The sequence below is a fragment of the Hemitrygon akajei genome, chromosome 16 (assembly GCF_048418815.1).
Source record: "Hemitrygon akajei chromosome 16, sHemAka1.3, whole genome shotgun sequence".
Classification (NCBI taxonomy): domain Eukaryota; kingdom Metazoa; phylum Chordata; class Chondrichthyes; order Myliobatiformes; family Dasyatidae; genus Hemitrygon; species Hemitrygon akajei.
The window spans coordinates 66,502,920-66,523,006 of record NC_133139.1 but is presented as its reverse complement, the minus strand read 5'-3'; the positions used below and the strand labels follow the sequence as shown (position 1 = coordinate 66,523,006).

Here is a 20,087-nt window from a genome sequence, read left to right as displayed (position 1 = left end):
TGATAAAAATTTACTGGACGATCTTTTAAATTTAAAACCTTTTGTTAATGGTTCTATTACCGGTATCTATAATTTGTTAATTGATTCTAGACAAGACTTTTTAGATAAAATAAAAAAAGCTTGGGAGGATGACCTAAATTGTCAGATTTCTGATGATAGATGGAATAAAATTCTTAAACGGGTTAATAAATCATCTTTCTGTGCTCGTCATTCTCTTGTACAATTTAAAGTGGTTCATAGACCTTACATTTCTAAACAGAAGCTCTCCAGTCTCACGTCTTAATAAGCTGGTAAGGAAGGCGGGCTCTGTCGTGGGCAAAGTACTGGAGAGTTTAACATCGGTAGCTGAGCGAAGGGCGCTGAGTAGGCTACGGTCAATTATGGAAAACTCTGAACATCCTCTACATAGCACCATCCAGAGACAGAGAAGCAGTTTCAGCGACAGGTTACTATCGATGCAATGCTCCTCAGACAGGATGAAGAGGTCAATACTCCCCAATGCCATTAGGCTTTACAATTCAACCGCCAGGACTTAAGAACTTTTTAAAAGCTATTATTAATGCTTTTTGAGATAGTGATTTAGATGCATATCATATTTTTTACTGAGTTAAGTATTGTATGTAATTAGTTTTGCTACAACAAGTGTATGGGACATTGGAAAAAAAGTTGAATTTCCCCATGGGGATGAATAAAGTATCTATCTATCTATCTATCTATCTATCTATCAGTTTTTACCCGAATGTTTCTCCACTTTGTAATAAATGCAACTCTGCTAATGCCTCTTTAATTCATATGTTTTCGTTTTGCCCTACAATTGAAAAGTTTTGGCAGTAAGTATTTCATACCTTCTCTCAACTTTTTAGGGTCCAATTTGACCCAAATCCCCTTACTGCCTTGTTTGGTATTATTGCAAATGAAGATATAACTTTAAATACTCCTAACCTACAGGTTTTAGTTTTTACCTCTCTCTTAGCAAGAAGAGCAATCTTGCTTAAATGGAAGGAGTCTACCCCTCCTACACATCTTCAATGGCTACGTGATATTATGTCGTATTTAAATTTAGAAAAGATCCGCTGTTCAGTCTTAAATTCGAAACAATCTTTTTATGATATTTGGGACCTTTCCTAAATTACTTCTCCAATTTATAAAGTTCAATAGTGCACAGACTTTTATGTATATTTTTATCTTCTCTTCTTAAGAGAATATGTTTTTTTTCCTAATTATCCATTGTCATCCATCAGCTTTTTTCTTTGGTAGTTGGTAGGGGGGTTGACTTTTTTAATATATAAAAAATTTCTTTTATGATGTATGACCTATCTTTAAATTTTTGATTACAGAGTGGTATACCTTTATGTGTTATGCTATAACATTTTGATCAATTTTATTACAATATGTGAATGTACACAATATATGTTGAGATGTATCTATGTGTTGCACTCTGTAAATCTTTTTTTTCTTCTGAATAAAAATATTGTAAAAAGAAAGGAAGTATATGGTCATGAATTTTGATAGAATAAAAACATAGACTATTTTCTAAACATGGAGAAAATTCTAAACTCTGAGGTGCAAAGAGACATTGTAGTAGATTCTCCAAAATGTTAATTTGCAGGTTGAGTTGGTGGTAAGGCAAATGTAATGTTAGCATTCATTTCAAGAGGACTGGAATATAAAAGCAGGGATGTAATGTTGAGGCTTTATAAAGCCCTGATGAAGCCTCACTTGGAGTATTGTGAGCATTTTTGGGCCCCTTATTTAAGGAAAGATGTGCAGAGGAGGTTCACAAGTATGATTCTTGGAATGAAAGGCTCATCTACAAGGAGCAATTGATAGCTCTGGGCCTGTTGGAATTTTGACGCATGAGGGGAATCTCATTGAAATCTATCAAATGTTGAAAGACCTATACAGAGTGGATGTGGAGAGAATACTTCCTATGGTGGGAGGAGTCTAGGACCAGAGGACATGGCCTTGAAATAGAGTGATGTTGCTTTAAAATAGAGATGAGGAGACATTTCTTCAGCTAGAGGGTGGTGAATCTGTCGAATTCATTGCCACATGTAGCTGTAGAGGCCAGGTAATTAGGTGTATTTAAGGAAGAGGTTGACGTGTTCTTGATTAGTCAGGGTGTGAAAGATTACAAGTTAAGGACAGTAGAAGGGGGTTGAAAGGGAAATGGATCAGCCATGATGAAATGGCCAAGCAGACTCGCTGGAAAAAAGTGGCCTAATTCTTCTCCTATGCCTTGTGTCTTAGACCCATGTACGGGCCTATATAAATCTAACCCTTCACTCCTACACATCCCATAACCCCCTGTTTTTCTTACATCAATGTGCTTATCTACATGCTTTCAATTCTCCCTAATGTATCAGCCTCTACTATCACCCTGCAGCAGCAAGGAGGCGTCTGAGCAGTTGCACAACATCTCAATAGGACAGGTGAGCAGCCAGAGGTCATTCTGCATGGTGGCATTAATTACATACTGTAGAAAGAAAAGAGATGAGGTCCTGCGGAGTTAATATAGGGAGATAGGAAAAAGACCAGAAAGCAGTGCTCGAGGTAATCATCTCTGGATTCCCCCTGTGCCACATGTTAGTGAAGGCAAGAAAAAATGGTTAGAGCAGATGAATGTGGGACTGAACAGTTGGGCAGGGGCAGGGATTCATTTTTTTGGACCATTGGGATCTCTTTTGGGGCAGATGTGATATGTAAAGAGGGTTAGCTTGCACCTGAACTGGAGCGGGATCCAACACCTCAGCAGAGAGTTTTGCTAGTGCTACTGGGAAATTTTAAACAAGTCTGGCCGAGTTTGGGGTTTAGCTCAGAAAACAGGCAAGTAGGATAAGTGTGAGGTGTTTCATCCTGGGAACGCCAAAGAGTGTAGGACATACACTGTGAATAGCTGTGCTCTGCAGAATTAGAGTGCCTATAGAAAACATTCACCACCACCACCCCCCCCCCCCAGAAGTTTTCACATTTTATTGTTTTACAACATTCAATCACAGTGGATTTAATCTGGCATTTCTGACACTGATCAGCAGAAAAATACTCTTTTGTATCAAAGTGAAAACAGATCTCTACAAAGTGATTTAAATTAATTACAAATATAAAACACAAAATAATTGATATACATAAATATTCACTGCCTTCATCAGTATTTAGTAGATGCACCTTTGGCAGCAATTACAGCCCTGAGTCTGTGTGGATAGGTCCCTATCAGCTTTGCACATCTGGAAACTGCAATTTTTCCCCATTCTTCTTTACAAAAACTGCTCAAGCTCTGTCAGATTGCATGGGGATTGTGAGTGAACAGCCCTTTTCATATTCAACAATAAATTCTCAATTGGATTAACATCTGGACTTCGACTTGTCCACTCTGAGACATTAACTTTGTTGTTTTTAAGCTATTCCTGTGCAGCTTTGGCTTTATGATTGGGGTCGATGTTTTGCTGGAAAGCAAACCTTCTCCCAAGTCGCAATTCTCTTGCAGACTGCATCAGGTTTTCCCCCAGGATTTCCCGTATTTTGCTCGATTCATTTTATCCTCTACCTTCACAAGCCTTCCAGGACCTGCTGCTGTGAAGCATCCCCGTACATAGCATGATGCAGTCACCACTCTGTTTCATGGTAGGGATAGTGTGCTTTTGATGATGTGTGGTGTTTGGCTTCTGCCAAATATAGTATTTAGTCAGATGGCCACAAAGCTCAATTTTGGTTTCATCGGGCCATTCTTCCAGCTGACTTCAGAGATTCCCATGTGCCTTCTGGCAAACTCCAGCCGAGATTTCAACAGTGGCTTTTTCTTTGCCACTCTCCCATAAAGCTGTGACTGGATAAACACCCGGGCAACAGTTGTTGTATGCTCAGTCTCTCCCATATCAGCCACTGAATCTTGTAACTCTTCCAGAATTGTCATAGGTCTCTTGGTGTCCTCCCTCACTAGTCTACTTCTTGCACAGTCACTCAGTTTTTGAGGACAGCCTACTCTAGGCAGATTTACACCTGTGCCATATTCTTTCCAGTTCTTGACGATTGACTTAACTGTACTCCAAGGGATATTCAGTGACTTGGAGATTTTCTTGTGTCCATCTCCTGACTTGTGCTTTTCAATAACTGATTTGTGGAGTTGCTTGGAGTGTTTTTTTGTCTTCATGGTGTAGTTTTTGCCAGGATACTGACTCACTTTCCAGATACAGGTGTATTTTTACCACAATCAATTGGAATGCCTCGACTGCACACAGTAGAAGCATAGAAACATAGAAAATCCTTCAGCCCACAATACAAGCCCTTCGGCCCATAAAGCTGTGCCGAACATGTCCTTACCTTAGAAATTACCTTGGATTACCCATAGCCCTTTATTTTTCTGAGCTCCATGTGCCTGTCCAAGAGTCTCTCAAAAGACCTTATCGTATCAACTTGCACCACTGTCGCCAGCAGCCCATTCCACGCACTCGCCACTCTCTGTGTAAAAAGACTTACCCCTAACATCTCCTTTGTACCTACTTCCAAGCAGCTTAAAACTGTGCCCTCTCATGCGAACCATTTCAGCCCTGGGAAAAAGCCTCTGATTATCCACAAGATCAATGACTCTCATCATCTTATACACCTCTATCAGGTCATCTCTTATCCTCCATCGCTCCAAGAAGAAAAGGCCAAGTTTACTCAACCTATTCTCATAAGGCATGCTCCCCAATCCAGGCAACATCCTTCTAAATCTCCTCTGCACCTTTTCTATGGTTTCCAAATCTTTCCTATAGTGAGGCGACCAGAACTGAGCACAGTACTCCAAGTAGGGTCTGAGCAGTGTCCTATATGCCTGCATTTGACCTACCAAAATGAACCACTTCACACTTACCTGGGTTGAACTCCATTTGCCATTTCTCAGCCCAGTTTTGCATCCTATTAATGTCCCGCTGTAACCTCTGACAGCACTCCACACTATCTACAACACCTCCAACCTTTGTGTCATCAGCAAACTTACGAACCCATCCCTTCACTACTTTATCCAGGTCGTTTATAAAAATCACGAAGAGAAGGGGTCCCAGAACAGATCCCTGAGGCACACCACTGGTAACCAACCTCCATGCAGAATATGATCCATCTACAACCACTCTTTGCCTTCTGTGGGCAAGCCAGTTCTGGATCCACAAAGCAATGACCTCTTGGATCCCATGCCTCCTTACTTTCTCAATAAGCCTTGACTAGATTTACAACAGCCTTTGTTGTTGTACCCTACCATCCTTTGCCTGCCTCTCTCATTGGAACATACCTATGCAGAACTCCAAGCAAATATCTCCTGAACATATGCCATATTTCTTCAGTACATTTCCCTGAGAACATCAGTTCCCAATGTATGCTTCCAAGTTCCTGCCTGATAGCTTCATATTTCCACTTACTCCAATTAAACACTTTCCTAACTTGCCTGTTCCTTTCCTTCTCCAATGCTATGGTAAAGGAGATAGAATTGTGATCACTGTCTCCAAAATGCTCTCCCATTGAGAGATCTGACACCTCACCAGGTTCATTTCCCAATACCAGATCAAGTACAGCCTCCCCTCTTGTAGGCTTATCTACATATTGTGTCAAAAAACCTTCCTGAATACACCTAACAAATTCTCCCCCATCTAAATCCTTTGCTCTAGGGAGATGCCAATCCATATTTGGGAAAATAAAATCTCCCGCCACAACAACCCTGTTATTATTCCACATTTCCAAGATCTGTCTCCCTATCTGCTCCTCAATGTCACTGTTACTATTGGGTGTTCTTTAAGAAACACCCAGTAGAGTTATTGAGCATTTCCTGTTCCTAACTTTCACCCATAAAGGATCTGTAGACAACCCTTCCATGTCTTTGTCATTCTTTGCAGCCGTGACACTATCTCTGATCAACAATGAACTCCATTTAATACATTTTGTGACTTCTAAAACCAATTGGCTGCACCAGTGATGACTTTATGTGTCATATTAAAGGGGGGGGGGGGGGGAAGGTGAATACTTATGCAATCAATTAATTTGTTTTATATTTGTAATTAATTCAGATCACTTTGTAGAGATCTGTTTTCACATTGACACGAAAGATTTTTTCAGTTAAATGAAAACTTTTTCATGAAAACTTCCAAGGGAGTGAATACTTTTTATAGGCCCTGTATTTAGCACAGAAGTAGAGGTACATGGTTCCATAAAAGTGGCACCATCGATAAACAGGGTGTCATCAGTCAGTGGAGTGAGTGTAGAAGTTGGAATGTTACATTGCAGTTCTACAAAACAATAGTGAGGTCACATTTGAAATATTTTATTTAATTTGGCCACTATGCTATAAGAAAGATGCCTTAAAGCTGCAAAGAGTGCAGAGGAAATTTAAGAAGATATTCCTGCCATTTAGCTAATATGGTAGCGATGGTAGCCAGTATGATAGTGCTGAGGATGAGCCAGCAAGCTTACAAGTAGATGATGGGTATAACATGAATGTAAGGAAGGATAAGCCAATTATTGGGTAGAAATGCAGACAGAGAAAAGAGTTGATTTGTACCACAGGACAAAATTCAAAGGGGCAAAGAATTCAGGACTGAAGATGCTGTATTTAAATGCAGTTGAAATAAGGTGGATGAACTCATGGCACAATTGGAGATTGGTTGCTATGACTGTGTGGGCATCACTGAGTCGTGGCTGAGGGAAGGCATTGGTTTGGAGCTTAACATCAGAGGATATACTTTGTATTGAAAGGACAGGCAGGAAGACATAGGCAGTCATGTGGCTCTGGTGCTAAGAGATGGAATTACATCTTGAAAAAAAGATGACAAGGTCAGAGAATGTTGAATCTTTGTGGTTTCAGTTAAAAATTGCAAGGGTAAAAAAACATTATGAGAATCATATATAGGCCTCCAAATAGTAGCTAAGATGTGAGATTAAGATTGCAAAGAAACCCTTAGGAGGCAGTGATCATAATATTATTGAATTCATACTGCAGTTTGAGAGGGAGAAGCATAACTCACATGTATCAGTATCACAATAGAATAAAGGGAATTACAGAGGCATGAGAAAGGACCTTGCTCAGGGGTTGGAGGAGGATACTGGTGGGGATGACGGCAGAGCAGAGGTGGCTGAAGTTTCTGGGAATAGTTCACAAGGCGCAGGATAGATATGTCCCACAGAGGAAGAAGTTCTCAAATGGCAGGGGTAAGCAACCGTGGCTGACAAGGGTAGATAAGGACTTCATAAAAGCCAAGCAAAGGACTTATGACAGCAAAAGTGAGTGAGAAATTGGATCACTGGGAAGTTTTTAAAATCCAACAAAAGGCAACTAAAAAAGCTATAAGGGAAAAGATGGTCCCGGGGGCTGGAAGATTGCAAATGTCATTCCACTCTTTAAGCTGGGGAAGGCAAGAGAAAGGAAATCATAGGCCAATTAGCCTAACCTCAGTGGTTGGAAAAGTGTTGGAGTCTATTAGTAAGGATGAGGTTTTGAGGTACTTCGAGACTAATGATAAAATTAGTCAAAGGCTGCATGGTTTCTGTGAAGGGAAATCTTATCTGCCAAATCTGTTATAGAGTTCTTCGAGGAAGTAACAAGTAGGGTGGACAAAGGAAAGGTAGTGGATGTCATTTATTTGGATTTTCAGAAGGTGTTTGATAAGGCTGCTTAACAAGATGAAATCCTGTGGCATTACAGGAAAGTTACCCGCATGGAGAGTGGAAGTGCTGACAGGCAGGAGGCAGTCAGTGGGAATAAAGGGAGCCTTTTCTGATTGGCTGACAGTGATGAATGGTGTTTCTCAACAGTCAGTATTGGGCCCATTACTTTTCACATTGTTTGTTAATGATTTAGATAATGGAATTGATGGCTTTGTGGCAAGGTTTCTGGATGTTACAAAGATAAGTGGAGGGGTAGGTAGTGTTGAGGATAAAATGTGATTGCAGCAGGACTTAGACAAATTAGAAGAATGAGCAAAAAAGTGGCAGATGCAATACAGTGTTGGGAAATGTATGATAATGCATTTTGATAACAGGAACAATAGTGCGGACTTTTATGTCATTCCAAGGCATTCTACAAGTATGTGAAGAGCAAAAGGATAAGGCGTGTAAGAGTAGAAACTATCAAGTGTGACAGTGGGAAAGTGTGTATGCAACCGGAGGAAATAGCAGAGGTACTTAATGAATACTTTACTTCAGTATTCACTATGGAGAAGGATCTTGTTGATTGAAGTGATGACTTGCAGCAGACTGAAAAACTTGAGCATGTAGATATTAAGAAAGAGGATGTGCTGGAGCATTTGGAAAGGATCAAGTTGGATAGGTTGCCGGGACTGGATGAGATGTACCCCAGGCTACTGTGGGAGGTGAGGAAGGAGATTGCTGAGCCTCTGGCGATGATCTTTGCATTATCAATGGTGACGGGAGAGGTTCCAGAGGATTGGAAGGTTGCAGATGTTGTTCCTTTATTCAAGAAAGAGAGTAGAGATAGCCCAGGAAATTACAGACCAGCGAGTCTTACTTCAGTTGTTGGTAAGTTGATGGAGGAGATCCTAAGAGGCAGGATTTATGAACATTTGGAGAGGTATTATATGATTAGGAATAGTCAGCATGGCTTTGTCAAGGGCAGGTCCTGCCTTACGAGCCTGATTGAATTTTTTGAGGATGCGACTAAACACATTGATGAAGGAAGAGCGGTAGATGTAGTGTACATGGATTTCAGTGAGGCATTTGATAAGATACCCCATGCAAGGTTTATTGAGAAAGTAAGGAGGCATAGGATCTAAGGGGACATTGCTTTGTGGATCCAGAACTGGCTTGCCCATAGAAGGCAAAGAGTGGTTGTAGATGGGTCATATTCTGCATGGAGGTTAGTGACCAGTTGTGTGCCTCAGGGATCTGTTCTGGGACCCTTATTCTTTGTGATTTTAATAAATGACCTGAATGAGGAAGTGGAGCAATGGGTTAGTAAGTTTGCTGATGAAACAAAGGTTGGAGGTGTTGTGGATAGTGTGGACGGCTGTCAGAGGTTACAGCAGGACATTGATAGGATGCAAAACTGGGCTGAGAAGTGGCAGATGGAGTTCAACCCAGATAAGTGTGAAGTGGTTCATTTTGGTAGGTCAAATATCATGGCAGAATATGGTATTAATGGTAAGACTCTTGGCATTGTGGAGGATCAGAGGGATCTTAGGGTCTGAGTCCATAGGATACTCAAAGTAGCTGTGCAAATTGATTCTGTGGTTAAGAAGGCATATGGTGTATTGGCCTTCATCAATCGTGGAATTGAACTTAGGAGTCGGGAGGAAATGTTGCAGCTATGTAAGACGCTGGTCAGACCCCACTTGGAGTACTGTGCTCAGTTCTGGTCGCCTCACTACAGGAAGGATGTGGAAGCCATAGAAAGTATGTAGAGGAGATTTACAAGGATGTTGCCTGGCTTGGGGAGCAAGCCTTATGAGAATAGGTTGAGTGAACTTGACCTTTTCTCCTTGGAGCGACAGAGGATGAGAGGTGACCTGATAGAAGGTGTATAAGATGATGAGAGGCATTGATTGGACTGAGAGGACTGTCAGAGGCTTTTTGCCAGGGTTGAAATGGTGCTGGGAAGTAGGTACAGAGGAGATATCAGGGTAAATTTTTTACTTAGAGTGTGGTGAGTGTGTGGAACGGGCTGCTGGCAACGGTGGTGGAGTCGGATACGATAGGGCCTTTTAAGAGACTTTTGAATAGATACATGGAGCTTAGAAAACTAGTGGGCTATGGGTAAGCCTGGTATTTTCTTAGGTAGGGACATGTTTTGGGCCTGTATTGTGCTGTAGGTTTTCTATGTTTCTATTTTTATCTACACAGGGAGACTGTTTAAACATCAGAGGTGCAGAAGGATTAAGGAGTCCTTATGCAAGACTCCCAGAAGGTTAATTCACAGGTTGAGTCTGTGGTAAAGAAGGCAAGTGCAATGTTGGCATTTATTTGGGATGAGTTGTCATTGGAGAGAGTCCACAGGAGGTTCATGAGGATGATTCTGGGAATCATGGGGTTAACATGTAAGGAGCTTTTGGCAGCTTTGGGCCTGTACTCACTGGAATTTAGAAGAATGTGGAGAGGGGAGATCTCATTGAACCCTACCAAATGTTGAAAGGACTAGATAGGGTGGACGTGGAAAGGATGTTTTCTATTGTGGGCGTATCCAGAACTAAAGGTTACAACCTCAAAATTTAGGTGCGTATAGAATAGAGGTAAGGAGGAAGTTATTTTAGTCAGATAGTTGTAAATCTGTGGAATGTTCTGCCACAGACTGCGGTGGAGGCCAAGTCCATGTTTATATTTAAGGCAGAAGTTGATAGTTTCCTGGTTGGTCAGGACATCAAAGGATACGGTGAGAAGGTAGGTGTATGGGTTTGAGTGGGATCTGGAATCAGCCATGATGGAATGGCAGAGCAGCCTCAATGTCTAAATGGCCTAATTCTGCTCCTACGTCTTCTGGTCTTCTGGACAGAAGGACTGAATTATGGCGATAAGTAGAGATATAAATTGTGAACATTGCAGTGTGGAAGAATGAGGGATGATATCACAGAGGTGTAGAACATCATTTGTGGTACAGATAGAATCAATGAATACAGCCTTTTTCCCAGGATTAGGGAATCAGGAACAAAGGGACATGGGTTTAGGGTGAGAGGAGAGACATTTAATAGGGACTTTGCAGGGAAAAAATTCACCAGAGCTGTCAGAGGAAGAGTTGAGACAGGCACAGTATACAGTATAGAAACAGGAACAATCACCAGTTTGTAGTTTACACAAAGTCAGCTGATATCCTAAGGCATCTGTCACCTGCACAAACTGACATACGTGAAATAAATTATAAATAATAAATATGGGATAAATTTAAAGGAGGCAGTTACTGAAAGGCACAAACTCAAATATAAACAAGAAGAATGGGATGGCTATTTAATATTTAGGTTTCATTGCGGTTAGTATATCCCTATCTGGCCTATCCAAAGATTTCTAACAATTGTCACTATCTAACTACTGGCAACAAAAGAAATGAAATGGACGATTTTGAAATTCAGCTACTGATTGCTAAGTATGATGTTGAGACCATCTCTGAAACTTGGCTAAAGGATGGCTGCCATTGGGAGCTGAATGTCCGAGGATATACGGTGTGTCGGAAAGATAGGTAAGTAGGCGGCCTGGTCGATAAGTAGGCTGTCGGGAGGTGGCCGGGTCAAGGGAAGTGCCTGGTGTGAAAAGTGCTAGTCTTTGGCTCAAGAGTCTTCGTCGAGGAGGCTGAGGGAGGAGACTAAGTCAGGCACAATTGGAGAGGGTGAAGACATGACTGCTAAGCTGATTCAGTGTGCTACGTGCATGATGTGGGAGGTCAGGGACATTGATGGTGCCCCCGGCTCCTACTGTGGAAAGTGTGTCCAGATTCAGCTTCTGAAGGAGCATGTTGCAGCACTGAAGAAAGAACTAGATGACCTCAGGTACATCTGCAAAAACGAGAGTTTTCTGGACAGGACCTACAGTGAGGTCATTACACTGAGGATACTGGAAGAAAGAAGAGGGCAACGATGAAGAAGGAAAGGATGCTTGAAGTACAGGAGACCCCGGGGGATGTACCTCTCTTAAACAGGTTCACCCTCTTGGAAGCTGTCAGGACAGAAGATATTGCCAGTCTGAGAGGCAGACAGGTCTGCGAGTCGAAAATTGGTGCAGAAGCAGAGCCGAGGAGTCAGACATCAGGAAGAGCCGTGGTAGTCGGGGACTCCATAGTAAGAGGCACGGAAACGGGTTTCTGCGGCAACAGGCGAGATTTAAGGATGGTGTGCTGCCTCCCTGGTGCTAGGATCCAGGACATCATGGACCGATTGCAGGGAATCCTCCAGGGTGAAGTTGAACAGCCGGAAGTAGTAGTGCATGTCGGCACAAATGATATCGGGAAGAAGAGGAAGGATTTTCTGCAGCGGGACTTCAGAGAACTCGGAAGAAGGCTGAAAAGCAGGACTTCCAGGGTGGTTTGCTTCCAGTTCTTTGTGCTGGAGAGGGCAGGAACAGGGAGATAATGGATCAGAATGTGTGGCTCAGGAACTGGTGCAGGAAGCAAGGATTTACATTCTTGGACCACTGGGGTATGTTTTGGGGTAAGGATAAATTGTACAAAAGGGGCGGGTTGCACCTTAATAGGTGGGGGACCAGCATTCTGGCAGGCAGGTTTGCCACTGCAACACGGATGTGTTTAAACTAAGTAGTGGGGGGAGGGGATGAACTGGAAATATAAAGATGGAGTTAAAGGGAAAGTGAAAATAAGAAAAGTTAAAAAGGACAACAGAATCAATGGAGCAGAAAGCTCAAGAAGAGATCATACCGTATGGCCAAGTGAAATAGGAATTGATATGAAAGGTGGGAGGAAGTAACAAATTAAAAGTATTATATATGAATGCACGAAGTATAAGGAATAAAGTAGATGAGCTTGAGGCTCAGTTGGAAATTGGCAAGTATGATGTTGTGGGAATAACAGAGACGTGGCTTCAAGCGGACAGGGCCTGGGAAATGAATATTCAAGATATACATCTTATCGAAAGAACAGACTGATGGGCAGAAGGGGTGGGGTGGCTCTGTTGGTGAGGAATGATATTCAGTCCCTTGCAAGGGTGGACATAGAATCAGGGGATGTAGAGTCAGTGTGGATAGAACTGAGAAATTCTAAGGGTGGAAAGACCCTGATGGGAGTTATCTACAGGCCCCCAAACAGTAGTCTGGATGTAGGGTGTAAGTTGAATGAGAGTTAAAATTGGCATGTCGCAAAGGTAATGATACAGTTGTCATGGGGGATTTCAACATTTAGGTAGACTGGGAGAATCAGAATGGTACTGGACCCCAAGATAGGGAGTTTGTGGAGTGCCTCCGAGATGGATTCTTAGAACAGTTTGTACTGGAGCCTACCAGGGAGAAGGCAATTCTAGATTTAGTGTTGTGCAATGAACCAGATTTGATCAGGGACCTCGAAGTAAAGGAGCCATTAGGAGGTAGTGACCATAATATGATATGTTTTAACCTACAATTTGCGAAGGAGAAGGGAAAAGCGGATGTGTCAGTATTACAGTTGAACAAAGGGAACTATGGAGCTATGAGGGAGGAGCTGGCCAAAGTTCAATGGAACAATACCCTAGCAGGGAAGACAGTGGAACAACAATGGCAGGTATTTCTGGGAATAATGCAGAAGGTGCAGGATTGGTTCATTCCAAAGAGGAAGAAAGATCCTAAGGGGAGTAAGGGTTGGCCGTGGCTGACGAGGGGAGTAAAGGACAGTATAAAAATAAAAGAGAGGAAGTATAACATAGCAAAGATGAACGGGAAGCCGGAGGACTGGGAGGCTTTTAAAGAGCAACAGAAGATAACAAAAAAAGGCAATATGTGGAGAAAAAAATGAAGTACAAAGGTAAACTAGCGAAGAATATAAAGGAGGATAGTAAAAGCTTCTTTAGGTATGTGAAAAGAAAAAAAAATAGTTAAGACCAAAATTGGGCCATTGAAAACAGAAACAGGTGAATTTATTATGGGGAACAAGGAAATGGCAGATGAGTTGAACAGGTACTTTGGATCTGTCTTCACTAGGGAAGATACAAACAATCTCCCAGATGTAATAGCGGCCAAAGAAACTAGGGTAATGGATGAACTGAACAAAATTTATATTAGGCAAGAAACAGTGTTGGATAGACTATTGGGTCTGAAGGCTGATAAGTCCCTGGAACCTGATGGTCTGCATCCCAGGGTACTTAAGGAGGTGGCTCTAGAAATCGTGGATGCATTGGTAATCATTTTCCAATGTTCTATAGATTCAGGATCAGTTCCTGCGGATTGGAGGGTGGCTAATGTTGTCCCACTTTTCAAGAAAGGAAGGAGAGAGAAAACAGGGAATTATAGACCGGTTAGCCTGACATCAGTGGTGGGAAAGATGTGAGAGTCAATTATAAAAGAGGAAATTACGACACATTTGGATAGCAGTAGAAGTATCAGTCCAAGTCAGCATGGATTTACTAAGGGAAAATCATGCTTGACTAATCTTCTGGAGTTTTTAGAGGATGTAACTATTAAAATGGACAAGGGAGAGCCAGTGGATGTAGTGTACCTGGACTTTCAGAAAGCCTTTGATAAAGTCCCACATAGGAGATTAGTGGGCAAAATTAGGGCACATGTTATTGGGGGCAGAGTACTGACATGGCTGATTGACAGGAAACGAAGAGTAGTGATTAACAGGTCCCTTTCGGAATGGCAGGCTGTGACCAGTGGGGTACTGCAAGGTTTGGTGCTGGGACCGCAGCTGTTTTCAATATACGTTAATGACTTAGATGAAGGGATTAAAAGTAACATTAGCAAATTTGCTGATGACACAAAGCTGGGTGGCAGTGTGAAATGTCAGGAAGATGTTATGAGAATGCAGGGTGACTTGGACAGATTGGGTGAGTGGGCAAATGTATGGCAGATGCAGTTTAATAGAGATAAATGTGAGGTTATCCACTTTGGTGGCAAGAACAGGAAGGCAGATTACTATCTAAATGGAGTCAAGTTAGGAAAAGGGGAAGTACAACGAGATCTAGATGTTCTTGTACATCAGTCAATGAAAGCAAGCATGCAGGTACAGCAGGCAGTGAAGAAAGATAATGGCATGCTGGCCTTTATAACAAGAGGAATTTAGTATAGGAGTAAAGAGGTCCTGCAGCTGTACAGGGCCCTGGTGAGACCCCACCTGGAGTATTGTGTGCAGTTTTGGTCTCCAAATTTGAGGAAGGACATTCTTGCTATTGAGGGAGTGCATTGTAGGTTCACGAGCTTAATTCCCGGGATGGTGGGACTGTCATATGTTGAAAGATTGGAGCGACTGGGCTTGTATGCACTGGAATTTAGAAGGATGAGAGGGGATCTGATTGAAACATATAAGATTATTAAGGGATTGGACACGGAGGCAGGAAGCATGTTCCCGCTGATGGGTGAGTCCAGAACTAGAGGCCACAGTTTAAGAATAAAGGGTAAGCCATTTAGAACAGTGATGCAGAAAAACTTTTTCTACCAGAGAGTGGTGGATATGTGGAATGCTCTGACCCAGAAGGCAGTAGAGGCCAAGTCTCTGGATGCTTTCAAGAGAGAGTTAGATAGAGGTCTTATAGATAGTGGGGTCAAGGGATATGGGGAGAGGGCAGGAACGGGGTACTGATTGTGTATGATCAGCCATGATCACAGTGAATGGCGGTGCTGGATAGAAGGGCCGAATGGCCTACTCCTGCACCTACTGTCTATTGTCTATTATAGGCAGAGTGGGTGGTGTGTGGTGTGGCTCTGTGTATAAGAAATAATATTCACTCATTGGAAAGGGATGACATAGGATTCAAAAGCGTAGTGTCTCTATGGGTTGAGTTAAGAAATGGCAAGTGTAAAAGGTCCCTATTGGCAGTTGTATACAGGCCTCCAAACAGCAGCCGGGATGTGGATTACAAATCACAGCAGGAGTATCTGAAGGGCAATATTCTGGTAACCATTGGGGATTTTAACATGAAAGTTGATTGGGAAAACAAGGCCAGTACTGGACCTCGAGAGAGAATTTGCAGAATGTCTAAGGGATGGCTTTTTAGAACAGCTTATTGTTGAGCCCACTAGGGGATCGGCTGTGCTGGACTGGGTGTTGTGCAATGATCTGGAGGTGATAAGAGAGCTTAAGGTTAAGGAACCCTTAAGGAACAGTGATCACAATATGATTGAGTTCACTTTAAAATTTGAGAAGGAGAAACTAAATTCAAGTGTGTTGGTATTTCAGTGGAATAAAGGAAATTACAATGGCATGAGAGGGGAACTGGCCAAGGTTGACTGGAAGGGACGTTAGCATGAAGGACAGCAAAGCAGCAATGGCTGGAGTTTCTGTGAAAAATGAGGGAAGTGCAAGATAGATATATTCCAAATAAGAGGAAATTTTCAAATGGAAGAAGGACACTACCATGGCTGACAAGTGAAGTCAGAGCCAAAGTAAGAGTAAATGAGAGACAATACAAGGAATCCAAAACTAGTGGGAAGATAAAGGATTGGGATGCTTTTAAAAATTGGCAGAAGGAAACTAAGAAGGTCGTTAGGTAGGAAAAGATGAATTATGAAAGAAGCTGGCAACTAATATCAAAGAAAATACTAAAAGCCTTTTTAAGCATATAAATGGTAAAAGATTTGAGGGCAGATATAGGATCAATAGAAAATGATGTTGGAGATATTGTAATGAGAGACACAGAGATGGAAAAGGAACTGAAGACATCTGCAGGGTCAGGGAAGTGATGTATATGCAGTGAAAATTACAACTGAGAAGGTGATCAGGAAGTTTAATGGTCTGAGGGTGGATAAATCTCCTGGACCTCATGGAACGCACCATCAGGTTCTGAAGGAAGTAGCTGGAGACATTGCAGAGGCATGAACAATGATCTTTCAAGGATTGATAGATTCTGACATTGTACTGGTTGACTGGAAAATTGCGAATGTTACTCCGCTATTTAAGACGGGTGGGAGGCAGCAGAAAGGGAACTATAGACCTGTTAGCCTGACATCAATGGTTGGGAAGTTGTTGGAATCGATTGTTAGGTATGAGATTATGGAGTACCTGGAAGCATGTGACAAGATAGGCCAAAGTCAGCATGGTTTCCTGAAAGAAAATCCTGCCTGACAAAACCACTGCAATTTTTCGAGGAAATTACAAGCAGGGTAGACAAAGGAGTTGCAGTAGATGTGCTGTAGTTGGATTTTGAGAAGGCCTTTGACAAGGTGCCACACATGAGGCTGCTTAGCAAGATAAGAGCACATGGAATTACAGGGGAGTTACTAGCATGGGTGGAACATTGTCTGATCGGCAGAAAACAGAGAGTGGGAATAAGGGGATCCTACTCTGGCTGGCTGCTGGTTACCAGTAGAGTTCTATAGGGGTCAGTGTTGGGACCACTGCTTGTATGTCAATGATTTGGACTATGAGATTAATGGAATTGTGGCTAAATTTGCCGATGATACAAAGATAGGTGGAGGAGCAGGTAGTGTTGAGGAAACAGAGAGCCTGCAGAAAGACTTGGATGGTTTAGGGGAATGGGCAAAGAAGTGGCAAATGAAATACAATGTTGGAAAGTATATGGTCATGCACTTTGGTGGAAGCAATAAATGGGCATTCTATTTAGCTGGGGAGAAAATTCAAAATGCCGGGATACAAAGGGACTTGGGAGTCCTTGTGCAGGATACCCCGAAAGGTTAAATTCCAGTTTGAGTCGGTGGTGAAGAAGAAGAATGCAATGTTGGCATTCATTTCCAGAGGTATAGAATATAAGAGCAAGGGTGTGATTTTGAGGCTTTATAAGGCACTCATGAGACCATACAGTGTATTGTGTGCAGTTTTCGGCTCCTTATTTTAGAAAGGATATATATACTACATTGGAGAATGATTCCAGCAATGAAAGGGTTACTGTATGAGGAATGTCTGGCAGCTCTTGGGCTGCTGTATTCCCTGGAGTTCAGGAGAACGAGGGGGGGATATCATAGAAACATTCCAAATGTTAAAAGGCCTGAACAGATTAGATATGGCAAAGTTATTTTCCATGGTAGGGGAGTCTAGGACAAGAGGGCACAACTTCAGGATTGAAGGACGTCCATTTAAAATTAAGGTCCGGAGAAATTACTTTAGTCAGAGGGTGGTAAATCTGTGGAATTTTTGCCACCAGTGGTTGTGGAGGCCAAGTCTTTGTGTTCATTTAAGGCAGAGACAGACAGATTCTTGATTAACAGGCAACAAAGGGTAAAGGGAGATGGCAGGGGAGTGGGGATGACTGGAAGAATTGGATCAGCCCATAATTGAATGGCGAAGCAGACTCGATGAGCCGAATGGCCTACTTCTGCTCTTATATCTTATGGTCCTCTGGACTCTGGCATGGGCTGAATTATGATTTATTTCACTCCATGTTTGAGATTGAATAAGACTGAGTTCATTCAAACCCTTAAACATTGCTCAAACAATAACTCACACTTCATTTCATTACTCCCAGTCAGTCCCATGTCCCACCTCAAAAGTTGTGTAAATTGTTTAGTTAACAATTTTGATTCAACAAATGCTCTGACAATAAGTGCAGTTATTTATGAACAAGAGCAAATTCAATTGTTTACTAGAAGAAAGGTGAATGCTTTGAATGTGCAATCTTAACACAAAAGACTTTACCTTGGCTCTGAGTATTTTCTTCTTCAGAGGTTGGAACAAATCCAGTGTTATTGCTGCAGCTAAAGTTTCCGGGGTTGTTGACGCATGTTACATTTGGACCACAAATGTCTGGGTTATCGTCACACTCATTGATATCTGGAATAGAAAAGCAATTTTAAAATAGGATACAAAATCTTCATGTACTGGTGACATACTTTATTCACTCCTGGACCTGAATTCCCATGACATTTGTTGCCATGTAATGCACAATATTTACAGCAGTGACACTCAGAGACTTAAAAAAACATCAGAGCTCTAAGCAACAGATGTAGTTTCTCTCTGCCACATTTTAGAACTTAACACGGACTCATCATAGGCTCTTTAGTTTTTTACCAAGCAAACTGCCTTTCCAGTTTCTTCTCAGTAGTGCTGATTCCAATATGATAATGCACCTAGAAATGGTGAAGAGAATTCACTTTAAGGAGTGATTAGTAAATGAAATGTTACTTGAAGGGCTCCTTACAGTGAAATGTGTCATTGACAAACTTACCTCCTTCTGGCTTTTTGCAGAGTGGGTGCTGGAAAGTTGGATCATAACTTAAAGCAATTTATCTGAACTAACATGTAAAAGTGATCCAGTACACCAGATTCTGATGTGGCCAGTACTCTTCCAGCCCAATCGACTTGCAAGTTCCTTCACAAAAATATTTGGTGAACAGTGACTCAGTTGGAAGAACTATCCCACACATTAACCAAGCAATACTTTGACATTATGGATGTATTAAAGTCTTCCTTGTAATCTAGGGCTATTCCTGCCCTACTCAATGACAAACTCACAAAAGGGTGTGGTACAGTTCTATAAAAGTAATTGACTTGGAATTCCTCAAATAATTATTTCAAATTTCATGAGCCTCTCAGCATCAGGTGAAACATGGGAAAAGAATATTCCTCCTTTATACCACTCCTGCTTTCTTTTATTGACAAAACTGTCTCATTTTAACTGTGAATGTCCAGTCCCTAAACACTTCCATCCCCCATCAGGAGGGCCTTAAAACTATTTGCAGACGATCTAATTCAGGCTCAGGGTTTCGTAAGCAGCAGAGCAGCTACATCGCTGCGATCTACTGAAAGTCATCCCTCGAGCCAAACTTTTGTGGGCCAATAGATCCTGCCTACCTACAAGGGCACGCGCCCTGTTGCACTCCTCCCTCGGTCAGTCGCTCTCTCCGGACTGTGACCTGCCGTGGCCCCAGCACGGGGACCTCCGGCCCTCACCTTGTCTTCTCACTGGTGTGTTGCAATGATTTTATATGTTCATATGAGGAAAACATGCACTGTGTGTTTAATATCCAAACGTTACTTAAAATGTTCTGATGCTATTGACTTATACGTGAGTTATAATTGACTTATCACTATATTCATGCGAGGAAAATATGCGCAGTGTGTTTAATATTAAATTTGTTAGATAAGCCCTTTTAGGAACGAAATTGAGTGTATTAGCCACTTATAAGTGACTTATAGTTGACTTATCACTGATATTCCGGTCACGATTAACACCCACACCATCCCCCCCCCCCCACCACCCCCAGTCGGCCGGTCGGCAAGAATATTGTCTATATAAAACCGATCCGCGGTGCAAAAATGGTTGATGACCCCTGTTCTAGAAAACAGAACTGACAAGATCCCCTCAACCACCACTCTGCTGTGCTCGGCAGAATTGGTCCTGCATAGAAGCAGAGAAACTCTACAGCACAATGCAGGCCCTTCAGCCCAAAATGCTATGCCGAAGATTTACGCACTTAGAAATATTCCGAAAACATCTGAAAAAATATCCCTGACATCGTGTGGACAGCTTTTTCCCAGGGCTGAAATGGCTAGCATGAGAGGGCACAGCTTTAAAGTGCTTGGAAGTAGGTCCAGAGGA

The 20,087-nt window shown here is 42.1% G+C and overlaps 1 protein-coding gene across 1 annotated transcript in view; it reads right to left on the bottom strand.

Moving 5' to 3' along the window:
* The window catches only part of LOC140740137 (adhesion G protein-coupled receptor E3-like), a 139,896-nt gene that overhangs the window by 89,833 nt on the left and 29,976 nt on the right, over positions 1-20,087 (bottom strand). Inside the window, exon 4 of the mRNA XM_073069073.1 lies at positions 18,185-18,319. Coding sequence (XP_072925174.1) covers positions 18,185-18,319 — 135 coding nt within the window. The remainder of the gene's footprint in view (positions 1-18,184; positions 18,320-20,087) is intronic.